General features: G+C 56.6%; 1 protein-coding gene across 1 annotated transcript in view; it reads right to left on the bottom strand.

Annotated features, from left to right (window-relative positions):
• Nucleotides 1-12670, bottom strand: part of CMIP (c-Maf inducing protein) — a 231058-nt gene extending 218388 nt beyond the window's left edge. The window contains 1 exon segment of the mRNA XM_055307156.1: nt 12291-12670. Within this exon segment, the coding sequence (XP_055163131.1) occupies nt 12291-12590 (300 nt within the window). The 5' untranslated portion in view covers nt 12591-12670.
• Between the last annotated feature and the right edge of the window lie 2637 nt (nt 12671-15307).

Raw genomic sequence — 15307 nt, 5'->3', positions numbered from 1 at the left:
TCTCCACCAAGGGTTCCATAGTGGGGGCAGGGTGTGTGCTGCTCCCCAATCCTCAACATAGATTCCTCCAAGCAAGGCTGCCCTGAATGTGGACGAGGGCATGCCAGGGCTGGATGAGGGCTGAGATCCAGCCAGGGCTTGGCTCTCCTGGCCCAGAGGGGGCCCTGCTTACCACCAGGGCATTAGAAGAGAGCAACACCTAACCTAAGCCCTAACCTAAGCCCCTCACTCCTGCAGTGCACCTGCTGGCAGGACCCACACATACACCTCCTGGTGTAGGAGCATCTTTTTTATATCTTTTCTGGTGGTGTGGTTCAACTAGCTCCAAAAGGCAGACAGACCCAATGCATGGCCTTGGGTGGGGCTTCAGTCAAGCAGATGAAGGCCTTCTTAGAAGAGCGCTGTAGCCAGGTAGCCTCCCCACCAGCCCTCTCTCTCTCCTGGCCACATTCCCGCCCTCCCCCCCCCCAAAAAAAAAAAAAAAACGCTTTACTTCTGACAGGCTGCTTCATTTTCCTCACACCAAAACTTTCTAATGCTAATTTTTCTTTCTTTATTTTATTGGCATGATGCAATTCTCCTTTCAACAACCCAGATCTCTGAAGTCCTGAGTCATCAAGGCAGGCACAGCAGGGGGGCCGATCTAGGGATCAAAGGGGTGGGAAGCCTGCTAATGCTCTGGCCAGCGGGATTTCCTTCCAGGGTCCCTGCTGGAGAGCCCTGCCACTTGGCCCCATGCCAGGCCAGACACAGGCATCTGGGCTCCTGCAGCCCCCACAAAGTTCTCCTTACTCCCTCTGTGCTGTGTTCTGGTGGATCCAGGTGACCAGCTCCCAGCTCTGCCACAGGCCAGCGCACAGCCAGGGCTGACTCTGTCAAACAGAGCCCCTCAGGGTGGGTAGGATATTAAATGAGCTACCTGAGGTTTCAACCAGGACTGGTGGCCCCAGGGGACACGGGGCAAAGTCTGTGGGCATTTTTGGCCATTACAACTATGAGGAGCATCTAGTGGTTTGAGGCCTGAGATGCTCTACATCCTGAAATGCCCAGGATGGCCCCTGCCACAAAGAATGATCTGGGCCCTGATATCAATAGGCACAAAGTTGAAACACTTGGAGATAATGGTCCTAATGGCTTAGTGTTTACGAACAAGACCTAATCCCTGCTTGCTGTGCAAAGGATCTCATGGGTGCCTTACATACTCATCTAGGAAAAGCACAGAGGCCAACCCCCCCTCAAATGTTCATATGCATGACTTCTGGGAGGCTGGGATCATGGGGAGAAATTTTGCTTCTTTGTATCCCTGAGTGATTGTTTTCATTTTACAAGTGCAAACATGAACAGCCAGTAGAGAAGGCTGATAGGCAAAGAGGCAAGGGGCATCAGGCTGGGAAAGGGAGCCCTCACTGGGGGGTCAGGGAAGACTCCAGGGGCTGCTGGCCTCCACCGAGGCAGAGAGAAGAGGTGCTGTGCCAGAGCTCTGAGGTACAGGTAGTGGAGCCGGATGGCAGGCAGGGCAGGGCAGGACGTGCACTCTCAGTGGACCCTGGACTTCACGCTCACCGTAGTCAGGTCATCACAGCCAGCTCTGATGAACACCTCCTCAAGGCCAGGCCATCTCAGGCTAGGAAAGTAAGGCTCCCCAGGGCTCAGTCCACCATCCTGAGATTGGCATGGGGCAGGTGAGAATGTCCACCTGGGCTCTCCCACAGACAGGCCTGCACCCCCCAGGGCGAAGAAACACTGTGCTGTCCCCAAACACACACCTCTACTCCACCACCGCAAGGCCCTCCTCTCAGCGTGGAACCCCAGCCTGGCCGCTCTGGGTCTTTCTCACCGTCTGCTCTTCAGCCCGGCTCCCAGGATATCCACAGTTACTTACACTCTGGAGCCAGACAGCCTGGGTTCAAATCCTGGCTCCAACCATTACTAGCTGTGTAACTAGTGATATCATCTCCCTGGGCCTCAGTATGCTCATCTGTAAAACAGGGGAAATAGGAGCAACACCTCACAGGGGCATCATGAAGATTAAACAAGCTCACCCTGCCCAGCCAGGAGGCATGGCAGCACGTGGGGAAGGTCTTCAGCTCTGGATGTAGGTTGTCTGGGTTCCAGATGTATAGCCTCAGACGCTCAGAGCTTTGGTTTCCATGTATAAATAGGAACCCCGGAGGCTGATGTGAGCATAAATGCACAAATACATCCAAGGGACTCTGCATGTGGGACTCTGCATCCATCGGATACCACAGACTGACCCTGCTTGGGTCTCCAAGCCTCGCAGCCACCAGAACACAAGGACAGTTTAAGTGCTTTCAGCTTCCCCACTCCCAAAGCAAGCCTCGGTCACAGGGCCATGACACATGAATCAACCAGAGCGAGAGATGGATGTCAGCCAAGTCACTGTTCCCCTTTCCAAAGGGGCAGCCTTGCCCCACTACCTCATAGCCCGCCGCCAGCCCTAGACCCCAATGCAGATCCAAAGCAAACCGCCACTCCTGCCCCAGGCCTCAGCTTGACAGTGCTACCTTCCTAACCCCAGGACCAGGCTGGGGCTGGAGGGAAGGTTCCAGAAGGGTAGCCTTGGGAGCTAAAGCTGACAGGGGAGGTTTCAGGTCCAGGGCTTAGAAAGTATCAAAAGCCTCTGATGGAAGCCCATCAGGAGCTCCCGGCGGGCCAGCTGAGCCTGGCAGCCTCATGGGTAAGGCAGCAGGCCAGGAACCCTTGGGCCTGTGTCCACCCCTGAGGCTGGCTGTGCACACCATGTGCCACATAGGTCCGCTGCACACACCATCTCGTCTGCCTCGGCAGTCCTGGAGGGGAGAGCAGTGTAAGTATGATATGGCTGTCACGCAGAGGGCCAGAGATACACAGGGTCACAGGGGTGGAGGGTGGAAGTCTAAGCACAGCTCTTCCCTCACCCCTTCCAATAAAGAAGAACCAACCAACTATGAGCAAAGTCATTCCCTCACTCCTCCACTCGCTCATCTGCTCATCTAGCCAAAGAATATCTGCTGGGAAGCCAGGCCTCAATGTCCCCATCTGTAAACTGGACAGAGAAACGGTATGTCATTGGGCTGCACAGGGATCACCGATGTCACCACCTGGCACAGCACCTGGCAAAAGGAACACTCACAAGTTCTTGCCACCATGGTCACTATTGTGACAGACACCTGGCCCGGGTGACTCAGATCCCTGCACTCATGAAGCTTCCATTGGGGGCGATCCCAGACTCCCAGCTGGCAGCCAGTCTCCTGTCTCTCTGCAATGTGACCAGGGCCCTCTTGGCCTGACCATGCCCTGGTGAATCCAGCACCAACCTCGCCCTGACCTGTGGCTCCCACTCTGGGAAGTGATCCCGTCTCCACTTCAGTCTCCTACTCTCCTGTGGTGCACGCTGCTCAGGGAGAATGGCACAGGCTACCCAGAATGTGCCCCAGGGGGTCTGGCCTCGCCCTCCTTGCTTACTTCTCCCCTTGTCGGTTCCCAGCCTTGGCCCCCACCCCCATCTCTGCCCGTCTCAATCCTGGGTCTGTCTAGAAGTGTCTCTCCTGCAAAGTCCTTCCTGAAAACACCTGCCCTTTTGGCGGCACTTCCTCCTCCCTCCAAATAGTGAGACAAGACACAGACCTCTCTGACTTCTAGTGCATCAAAGTTTGTAGTGTACCCCAGTGTAAGTGAGCCTTGGGGACCAAAGACGAGATCTGACTATGCAAGTGCTGTCCCTGGGAGCACTCACTTTGTAAGCACAGTACCAGGGAGCACTCACTGGCAAACGCAGTACCCGGGAGACTCCCTCTGCACACACAGTGTCTGGTACTCGACTCACAAACTTAGTGCCTGGTGCTTACTCTACAAATACTTGGCATTCATTTCCCAACACCAGTTCCCTGAACTCACTTGACAAATTCACAAAGGAATGTCTGCCAAACACCAGCAAACACTAAACTGATAAGCCCACTGATTCTTAACTAAGATGTTTCTGCAAGAGTCTGAAATAATTATATATATATATCTGCTGGATGTGCATAGATTCACGGACATGCACACCCATGCTGGGGGCACACACCTGCCTTTGCTTCTCCGCTCAACTCTTTGCACACAGTAGGCAGTCAATAAATGTTACTATAAATACCATGACTGCACTGCTCCATTCTTTGCAATACATTTGCTTAGCCTATTTTATTCTCTACCAGAGAGAAGACTGCAAACTTCCTGACCCACCAATAAGCTCAAACCAGGAACGAGAAGAGCTCATGGCATTTGCATTTCCTTTCCAGAGAAGCAACTCTGCAGCCAGTACCTTGAAGACCTCCAGACCTTTGCGGCGTCCCAGCAATGCTGGGGGGAGTCCTCATCATTCCACGGCCTCCTTTCTCCAGAACCCAGCTTCCCTGAGCTCAACGGCTGTCACATGACAGAGGTATGAGCTGCAGAGTGGCCAAACCTACCAACAGCTCAGCCTGGGACTCCCACCCTCTCCCCATCACCCATTCCGTGAGGCCCCCGAGGGCAGCCAGTGATACCACAAGATGTAGCCAGGTGCCCAGTAGGCCAGAATCCCCCACCGGACTGATGAGAACAAGAAATAAGCCATGCTGCGTGAAGCCACCCAGATTTGGGGGCTGGTTGTTACAGCAGAGAGTGAACCTACCCCGACTGATGCCCAGCCCCATTCACACGGATGGCTCCACTGGCCCTTGGAGCCTCACGCTAGCATGTGCCACTGATCACATCCACCTGGCCCAGACAGTGAGCCAAAGAGGGGCCAGGCAGGCTGGGCCTGAGTTTCTCCAGATTGTACCTCCTGTCTGCAGCTTTTCTGGGCGTTTAAGAGCTTGGGACTGGCTCAAGACACCTGGAAAACAACCATAAGTTCCAGTGTTATCTTCCCTCTCCTGATGACCCCACCTGAGCTAGACCCAACCAGCCCAGGGACTGGAGAATCCAGCTCTTCTGCTTCCCTCCAAAGGGAGTTTACTCAGCCTAATCTGCTTATATGCTTTCTTGATATCATTTCTGATAGCAGCTTGAAAACAGCAGGAAAGCAAAGAAAAAGGAAGACTGAAGGCACAGGAAGGTTCTAGAAGGCACTGGAAGGTGCTGGGAAGCAGGAGTCCTGGGTGTGAATCCCGGTCTTGCTGCTGAGTCATTTGTAAGGGTCTCTGGGCAACATACTTCCCTTTACCACTTCCCCCATCCCCACCAAAATGCCAGAGGCAAATTCAATAATTCACATGTTCTAGGTCCTCGGACCTTTGTAACTCAAAATGGACAAAGGCAGCTGGTTTTTAAGTTTTGTTTTATAATTTAAGAGTCTCTGACAGCACTGCTCCAAAGCTATTCACTTTTGAGAGGGAGCTGGGCTAACTAAAACACACACACACACACACACACACACACACACACACCCCAGAAGCACTAAAATGAAAGCTCCATGGGGTGGGGAGCTCCCTGTATGCCTAACACCTAACACTATATTCTGGGTGTTCATAAATATTTTGAATAGATGATAACAGCTCCTAGAAAACAGGGGTAATAACAATTGCACAGCATTTACTAAATGCCAGCCACTTTACTAGGTGATTTCTAAGTATGATCCAGCCTCAGGGCCTTTGCACTTGCCACTCTCTCTGCCTGGGATGCTCTCACCCACTTCCCTGACTGCCATGTGCAAAGCAGCAAGGATGCCACTCCCCAGGCTCTGAACACCCAATCTACCTGCCTGCTTTGTTTCCCCTAGGACCCCTGTTACCACCAGACAAATTTTGTATCTCCTTGTTTAGTGGTTTATTATCTTCGTCCATCCCACCAACAGGCAGTTCTAGAGGGCAGGGTCTTGTTTTCTTCAAAGTGCCTAGAGCACTTTGTTGAATAAATGTGTGAATGAACTATCATGCCTTACCTCACTTAACCTCACAGACATCAAGGCTAAAAGGAAATCCCCACAATCTGAATTTTTCAGGTAAATACAGACTGTTAGGCAGGTCACCTCCCAGCTAGGAAGCTACAGGGTGGGGACTCCAGCTCATCTGTCTGACCACTCCACTGGGTCTGGCTGCTCCCCTGCAGCTACCGCCCTGCACAGCCCAACACTGACACACCTGCACGTGGCAGGTATAACTGGCCACTGAATACAGGCACCAATGTCTGCACCAGAAATGTTTCCTCGGAGATCTCCTTTGCCTCAGTACACAGGGACACCACACACACACACACACACACACACACACACACAGGCCTCATCACCCTTTGGTTATGGCTCTGCTGATGTCAGCAAAGCTTCCTTTCAAATGTGCACCGCCTCCCTCGGCGCCCCGTTGAACTCACTGGGTGCTTTGTCACCAGGGCCAGGAGTGGGGAAGAGACATTCTCACTTCCTCCCTTTCTCTACCACGGGGCGGGCAGCCTGGCTCCCATCCTGGGGAAGCAGGAAGTCTAGGGATAGACACGATGCTCTCAGGTGGAGCAGGAAACAGCCAGCCTGGGCCGCACAGACTCTTGTCCTCGAGCCATAGGTCAGCGTGACTGCTCAGAGCTCCCCCCCCTCACCTGTGGTCCGCTCCTGGGGCGCGGGGGCCAGGTCTCTACATGGTGGCTCCGTGGCTGGTGACTTGAAGCCAGATGGAAGTAGGGCTGTAGGCAGCAATGACCCCAGGCAACACTCCCTTCCCCCTCTGAGGGAAAGTCAGCTCCTCCTTGCAAAGATTTCTGGGACTAAATATTTGAACAACCACCAAAGAAGCAAAACACATCCAAAAAATCAAAATGGGAACAACTCCACTGAATAAAAATGGCAAGTGTCTTGTTTCAAACTGCAAAAAATTGGGTCTATCCTCAATGTCCAACAACAGAAGATGGTCTACCAGCATCATGTCGCACTTCAACAACAGAGCACTACACAACCATGACAAAGAGTCAGGCAGCTGTGCATGCACAGATCTGGAATCATCTCCAAAAAATGCTGTCCAGTGACCAATCACGGCCCAGAACGGTATGTAAACGCCCAGAATGATCAACAAGGATACATAAGAAATGAGGAACAGGGCGAGCCTACAAAGAGGCGAACCAGGGGACTAGGGGGGCCTGAAAGGTCGTTTTTCCCTGATATGCCTTGTTGTACCATCTGCATTTATTTGATGCGCACATTATTGTTGCAATTTAAAAAAAGAGAGCTTTGTGGGGTGTTTTGTTTTGTTTTTTTAAAGAAACTAGACTGCGTTCCTGAGGAGCCTTCCTTAAATTGCTTTCAACAATCTCACTGCCTTCAAATACACCAGATCTGCTAAGTACCCCTAACTTTCCCAAGCGCACTGCTCATCGAAGGAGACTTTTCTCTGGAGACTGCCCACTTTTAAATAGCAACAGTCCTTTCTACTTGTGCAGAATTTCAAGAAGCTCTCTTGGGGCAATTAAGAAAACGCAAATTGGAATATTGGCCCCTGCTAACATTCCTACCCTATGCTGGCTGTCCTACTAGGTATGACTCTGAATAATCTCCAAAGTTTACAGAGACCCTACAAATGAGGTAGGATTACACCATCCCCCAGATGGAAAGAAAGCAAGGCCCACCAAGGGAAAGCAATGTGCTAAATAAAAGTCACACAGCCAGGAAATCACAACCTCAGAATTAAGACCCAGCTCCATGTGACAGCAAAGCCCAGGCTGGTTCTGCCCCTTGGTGGGGACGCCCTAAACCATATCACATTGCCTCACTTAATCTCATTTAATCCTTTAATCGAAGGCATAATTCAACCACCTCAAATGTTTATTCCACCAAAACACCACGAGGGTGCCATCCACGTGGTCTAAGCCTGGCCGGCCTGGAGAAGAATCCACCCTGGTTCCCCAAGGCTGGCCATAAGGAACCGTGAGACAGCTTGGGGTCTCAGGACAACACACTGCCAGGCTACCCTAATGCCCTCTCCCACTGCCAGGAGAGTCGGCAGGTGCAGGAGCAGGAAGTGCCAAGCCAGAAACCACTTGTAGGCCAAGGAGCCCAAGCCAGTAGCACACGCCTGTCTCCATCGCCAGTTTGGCAGCAAAGCCCAGCCACACGCCATGAAACCGTCCACCTGGACTGGCACGATTTTGCTCATGGCCAGAGAGAGCACCTCCACATGTACTAGGCAAATGGCAGCATCAAAACTTACTCCCTCCTTAAAATGCGTTTATTTATTATAACCTGAGAAAGGCAGAAGATGTTTGCTGTTTATGGAGAATTTAGATTTTTTTTTCCTCCTCTCTGTCTCCGGCCCCACCCCTCCACCGCTCCAATCAGACATGTTACCCGGGAAACAAACTTGATAGACTCCAAAATCTTATGACAAATGGTATTGCAAGAAAAAAAAAAATTATTTCTGTTTACTCACTGCCACAGAAAACATCAAATAAACCAAAGGCGGGAAGGATGGACAGACAGGAGTGGGGCAAGTGACAAAGTGGAAAAAAACCGAACACGCGTGCGCATGCACACACAGACATGTCCCCGTGGGACCTGTGACTACCCTGGAGGACACAGACTTTAATTCTCAGGCGGGAACCACACTGTGGGGACGGGCTCTCCACTCAGCACTGAACACCCAGCAGGTGCTTAGTTAACAAAATCCTCCAGGTTCAGAAGGTTGCTGTCCCCGAGAGAACACCCAACTATAGAGACCGACAAGGATTGAGGCGACTTCGCTTTTCCTCACCATGATAAAAAGCCCAGGAACCTTGCAATCGGGGCTGCAGCATGGAGAAAATTTAAAAACAAGTCACTGAGGAATTAAGGCTTGAAAAGAAAGAAGGCCACTGTCACCTGAGCTCCAGTCCCCGACCTGTTTGGTCAAGGAATAAACGACTTTTCGGGCTGGACCCACCATTCTGAGCTGGCATGTGCTGCATGTAATAAAATAAGGTGAAAGAAAAGGTAGGCAGCTTATTTGTGCTTCTTCGGTGCAGAGAAACAAAGCACGCAGACAAAAGCCCTCTTCCAGCGGACAAACATGTCTAGCAGGTGATCAAATTCAACCCACACATGAGAACAGCAAAATGGATTCTGGTCTTGGGGACTCGGCTGCTTCTGCAGAACTCCTGGCCCTTGGCTACAACACACACTACAGTCAGCAGCCACGAAAAGCCCAAGGAGGCTGGGGGAATGAGAAGTCTGGATGCAAAAGGGGAATGAGGCACCGCGTCTAGGCCGTGGTCTGGGCAGGCCTGCAGGTGTGGTCGGTCGTGTGTACCCCGGGGAGGAGGCCGACGCCTCCCCATCACCCCTCACGTGTCAGCCAGGTCACTGTAGCCTTTGTGTTTCCTTCTTTGTTTATGAGCACTGGGGATCCAAAGTCTCGAGCAGAGTGCATCAGGCCCAGCGCTGTCACAGGCCGCGTCAGGCACTCTGCTGGCTCTGCAAGGATTTAATCAGTAACTGGCCCGGGAGACTGGCACAGGGGCAAGCTCCAACCTGACCCCACAGAGGGCAAAGTTTATGGCCAGGCCAGGGGGCTACGAGGCCAGCCCCCAAAGGCCCCAGACGGAGCCCATCCCCCCAGCGGGGAACCAACTGAGGTCCACCTGGGAGGGTGTACCCAGCTGGAGCAGCCTACCGGGGCGGGCTGGGAGCTCCCCATGTGCTTGCACCCTAGCCTGATGCAGCTGTGGTCCTGGAAGCCTTTATCTCTGACAACGATCCAGTTAATTGGATCAGTGTAGACAGACTCCAAAGATGGTTTGGGCAGGAGTGTATTTGGTTTGTTTATCGGTTTGAATCCAGATCAATCACTCTGAGCCTTGTTCCTGAAGCCCACACAATTAACTAGATAATTACCAGATGGTTCTGAGCTGGGCTGTGCAGACGGGTTAATACATGGATGATGTACATTTCATGGAACGATAAGGCCTGATAAGGAACATACCGGATCTATCGGCAGCTTGAGGCTGGGCCAGGGGACTCTGCAAAGCCACTGGGCTGCCCAGGGCTTCTGTTGTAGTGAACTACACTCAAATTCACCTTTGTTTCATTTGGGCTAATATTTCTCAACAGTGTGCTTGGGCCACACTATAAAATGCAGACAGATTACATAATGCCCAGGCCTCAGGGAAGCCCTTCAGGGGCTGCTTTGCTTCCCCAGAGCCTGGACACCAACCAGGTGTCTCATGATGGGACAAGCAAGGGCCCTGGTGCAGATCCAACCCCACCTCTGCCCTGGAGGCCACCGCCACAGCCGGGACTGCCCTCAGCAGCCCCCTCCACACTCACAGGGGCTGGCACAGAGAGCACCTGTGCCCCCGGTGGAGCCCACCATCGCAAAATCCAAGGACACCCCCTGCTCAGAGGGGTTGGTGGCCACAGGCAGAGGAAGGCAGATTTGCCAGCCCACTGGACACTTGCTCATAGCTCCTCCTTCCACATTTCCAACACCAGAACAGGGTTCTGCTGAGACAAATCTGCTCCACGGATGGCCCTCAGTCCCCCGTCCTGAAAATCACAGCTCCTCTCCAGAGAGGCCCAAGCCATGAAGGTGCCACCCACCTCGGTGGGTGAAGGTGGTGCCGGGGCCTCTCGCTGCTTAAGAAACCAGTGGCCAGCCTCAGTCTTTGTTCTCTTCCTCTCTCTCTCCTATATACCTCTTGAGCAATCAGAGTAAGTTGTTGGGGGGGAGGGGGCTCCAAGGCTGGCTTCCCCCAGACCATGGCCAGCAGCAGCAACAGCAGCAGCACACACTCCGGGCTTCTCCCATGGAGGGTCCCTGTGCCTCTCAACAACTTCCTCCCTCTCCCAGCTCCCCTTCATGTTGGGGGGAGAAGGGTGGTGGTGGCCAGAAAAAACAGCATCGCACCCCCCTCCCCGAAGCAGGGGAAAATTCTGAAGCCAGATCTGGGGGCTCCTGATCCCAGGCAGGGAACCACTGAGGGCACTGCTTCCTCCCTGAAACACTGCGTGCTGGTGAATTCTCTAAGGTTCTCCCTCCATCAAACGAAAAGCCAAACGCCAAGGCCTGTGGCTCCGGACGGGTTTAAGAACATGTATGAGCCTGAACCCGGGACAGAACGCTTCGCGGCAACCAGCGATCCTCCCTGAGGAAGAAGTCTTTGCAGATACTGCACCAACCTGCCCACAGGAAAGAAAAAAAAAAAAAAAAATAGGTGTTCTGAGCACGTCGGACCCAAAATTCAGAATAAGAGTCCTCGTGTGCTTCAATGCTTTCGGGAGGGGGGAGTGGTTTCAATGAGTAGGGCTTCTTCTGCTAACTTTTCCCCCTCCCCATTCCTTGGAGTGTATGTCACGGCCTGTGACACACTGCCAAGGGAACATGGATCCCGGGGAAATGTCTACACACGCTACACGTTTGTGACATGCCATGTAAGCGACACCCTGTTTCCTGGCTGGGTTTTCTTGGCACAGGTGTGGGCAGGCATTGGATTCTGCTGCCACCGCCACCGCCACCACCACCACCACCCCTCCAACAACTGTGCTTAGTAAACAGGATCACGGCCACTCCAGGGGGAGTGTGCATTCTGGGGAAGACCTGCCAGCCATCCGGAGGACGGGATCCCCTCGGCAAGGCTCAGGCCCGAGCAGAGCTGGTGCTTTAAACTGTCCTTGTTGCAAAACACAAAGCATCCTGCTTCAGGCTCCTGCCCGCCACCCCCCATCCCCTGCGACCCCACCACCGCTGTCTTCCACCTTGCAGACTGGATTTCAGAAACACAGGATGACTTCTCTCCTTCTCATCCAGCGGACCCAGTCCCAGCCATATATTCGAAACAGTAACAATAACAAAATAAACCCGGCAGCAGAGCGCACGTATACACACCCGCCACAGACAATGCGAGAGCCGGGCCCCACAGGCCAGCTTCCACTCCAGAACTTGGCCGCCCCTCGGCGGGGAGGGGGTCCGGGACCCCTGCCCCTGCCCCTGCCCCTGCCCCTGCCCCTCCCCCCCTCCCCGCCTCTCAACGTGCCCAAGAGATTTTTCACAGAAAGGGAAGCAGCCGGTCTTGCCTCGCAGCCCGGGCAGGAAAAAGGCAGTGGAGCCCAGAAAGGGACGGGCTTCTGGAAATTCTCTGGGTTTGGGGGTTTCGAGGTTGTTAGGTTTTCCTTCTTTATTTGTCGGGTTGTTTCGTGCCCCCCCTCCCCCGCCCGCCGCCCGCCCCCCGCGCAGGTCGAGCCGGGCCCCGCGGGCCTTGGGGGAGCCCCCCGGGCCCGGGCTGCGGCGGGCCGGGTCCTGTGCAGAGTTCGAGGTCCCCGTCCCCGAGCGCGGGGGGGCGCGGGGGGGCGCGGGGGGCCGGCGCGCGGGGCGACTCACCGTGGCGGACGCCAGGCTGTTGTCGGCCAGCGTTAGGTGGTGCGGCTCCCAGCGCCTCAGGAATTTCGAGGTGAGGATCTTGCTGAGGAAGGTCCGCGGGTGCCGGATGACACAGACCTGGATGTCGCCCTCCTGCAGCAGTTTGTACCTCATCCCGTTGCACAGCAGGAGGGCCCGGCGGCACGGCACGGCGCCCGGCTTGGCGCCCTCGGGGGCCGGCACGTCGCCCCCCAGCAGCGGCTTGGTCTCCTCGATCTGCCGGGGGTCGCCGCCGCCGCCCGCGCTGCTGGCCAGATCCATGGCCGGCCGGGCCGGGCCGGGGGCGGGCAGAGGGGGCTGGCCGGGGCTGCCGGGGCGGCGGGGCCCCCGCGCGGCGGCCCGCACCCCCCCCCCGCCCAGGAAGGTGGGGGGCGTGGGGCTGGGGGCGGCGGGCGGCGGGCAGCGGAGGCGGCGGCGGCGGCGGCGGCGGCGGCGGCGGGCGCGGGGCGCGGGGCGCGGGGCGCGGGGCGGGCGGCGGGCGCTTCCTCGCGGCTCCGCTTCCTCCTAGCTCGTCGGGTGCATGCTCGCGGCGGCGGCGGCGGCGGCGGCGGCGGCGGGGCCGGGCGGCGGCGGCGGGGCCGGGCGCGGCGGCGGCGGGGGCCGGGGCGGCGGCGGGCGTGTCTCGGCCCCGCCGCCCGCTCGTGTGTACAGTACGTGTGTCGGGGCGGCCGTCCGCGGGCGAGTGTGCGGCGGGGGCCGCGGGGGCCGGCTCAGTTGAGAGATTGCAGAAGCCGCTCGGCGCCCGCGCGATTGGTCCCCGCGGGGTCATGTGCCCGCCCCTCTGACGTCAATGGCGGCAACGGCGGCGGCCGCCGCGGCTCCGGCCTCTCGCAGGCGGGGTCGGCCGCCGGGCCCGGCCGGGCCGCGAGGGCCCGAGGGCGGCCCGACGGGAGGGGGCGGCCCCCGGGGAGGGGGCGGCGGCGGCGGCGGCGGCGGCGGCGGCCGAGCCCCCGCGGCCCCGGCCTGCCCCGCCCCGAGCGCGGGGGTGGGCGGGGGCCGCGGGGGCGGGGCGCGTGACGTCACGGCCAGCCGCGCCCCCGCGGGTGCCCAGGCGGGTGCCCGGGCGGGGGCCGGGGCCCGGGCCGGGGCCGGTGCTCGGCGGGTGCGGAGCGGAGCGGCCCGCCCCGGGCGGCCAGGACCCGGACGGCCAGGACCCGGACGGCCAGCGCCCCGGGACGCACGGACGCGGCGGCCCGAGGTGCGGCCAGGTGCAAGCCCGGGGCCGGGCCGGGCCGGGCCGTGCTGGCGGGCGGAGGGCGGGCGGCGGGACCGCGCGGCCCCTGACACCCCTCCACGCCCAGGCTGTCCACCTGGCTGGCTACAGGGGGCCAAGGCCAGGGATGGTTCCTCCAACTGAGAATGTCCTCTCAGTCACCCGGACAATGAGCTCACGCTGCTGTGTCAGCCTGCGAGACCCCGCCAGCCCCCCACCCCACCCCCGCCTTTTTACAGAGGTCCGTGGGGCCCTGGGCCTTGTGGTCCCCGGGCGTCCCCGGGAGGGACAGACTGCCCCCCCCCGCGAGTCTGACCCCACTCTAGGGACCTACACAACAGAGTCCCTCCCCAGAGTTAAGGGCCGCTCCTCTGCCTGCGCCCCAGCAGCGCCAGCTTCTTTGCCTCTCCCCTCAGACCAGGCCCCGCACGAGGCTGGGACAGAACCCTACTGGAAGCACCCTGGTGTCACCGAGGACCTCCAACTCTGCAACAAGGACATGTCCTTTCTGTCTTCGGGAGAGGCAGCTAAAGCCACCCAGCAAATGCTCAGCTTCTCCGCCAGGCTTTCTCACAGCCACACACGTCTGCAGTTAATACCATTGAAACCCCCAGATGTTTGCCTTTTTTGTTAAGTGAAGGTGCCTCCGTAGTGAATATGTGAGCGTGTGAGTGTGTATTGAATTGCACGGTGAATGCTGGCAGTTTGCCCACAGCATCCCTGTACGGGGAATTAGACCCCCACCCCCCACCCCTCTCCCAAGAACAGACGAGATGGAGGGGCTCCTGGCAAGGATCCTATCCCTGAGCCTGGCCGGGGCTGCAGTGGGGGTGGGGAGGCACATAGGGCCTGTGTCGGGAGAGAGGTAGAGCTGTTCTCTCCTCCTGGCCCCCTGCGGAGGCAGTTAGGTGAGAAAATGGGGAATTGGTCAACCCTCCACCATTTGCTGGCAAATTCTGATCTTCGAATTCTAAAGTTTACAGCCTTGAGAAAATAAGCAAGAAAGGGTCAAGCCCACACTCCCACCTCATGATATAGATGTGGTTTTAGGGCATGATTGTGACCAAAACTTCCAGGCCATTAAGGGGTGGGGTTAGGCCAGTTGTTCAACCCTTTATTGAGCTCTTCCTGTATGTTAAGTGCTCTGCATGCATACAACTGCTCCTTCTCAGGGCAACCACAATCTAGGTGCCATCACCATCCCCTCTGGCAGGTGAGGGTACAGAGAGGCTGAGTAACTTGCCAGGTGCATTTAGCTCATCAGGCTCAGAGTCTAGGACAATGTAAAGGCAATGACCATGCTGTGCTTAGGCTACAGGATAAGAGAGGGGACACCTGATCCAGCTATACTGTGGCCCCGGGGTATGTGTACTGACTCCAGGAGGTCTTCAGGAATCAGGTAAAGAAGGGAAAAGGTGCTCCTGGAAGAGGGGATGGCACATACAAAGGTAAGAAGTGGGATAACACTCAGCCTGTCCAGGAAACTACATGCATTTGACAAGGCTTGCAAAGTGCCCCAGGCTTGCAGGGCAGAAGCCTAAAAGGTGACCCGGGGCTGAGTGCCCTGAAATGGGACCAGACCAAGAGCAGTCGAAAGCCACCACATGGACCATGCAAGAGAGTGGGTTGTGGATATCACCTTCATCAGGTCACTGGCCACAGCATGACATGGTCAAGGTTTGCAGAGGAGCAACCTGAAGACAGGGAAGTCAGTGAGGAGGCTGTACCCAGGAGGGAGATGATGGGGGCCAACGTGGAGTCACGG

The sequence above is a fragment of the Nyctereutes procyonoides genome, unplaced genomic scaffold, assembly GCF_905146905.1.
Source record: "Nyctereutes procyonoides isolate TBG_1078 unplaced genomic scaffold, NYPRO_anot_genome, whole genome shotgun sequence".
In the NCBI taxonomy this organism is placed as follows: Eukaryota; Metazoa; Chordata; class Mammalia; order Carnivora; family Canidae; genus Nyctereutes; species Nyctereutes procyonoides.
The sequence above is the reverse complement of the archived record's forward strand: the minus strand, read 5'-3'. Positions and strand labels throughout refer to the sequence as shown.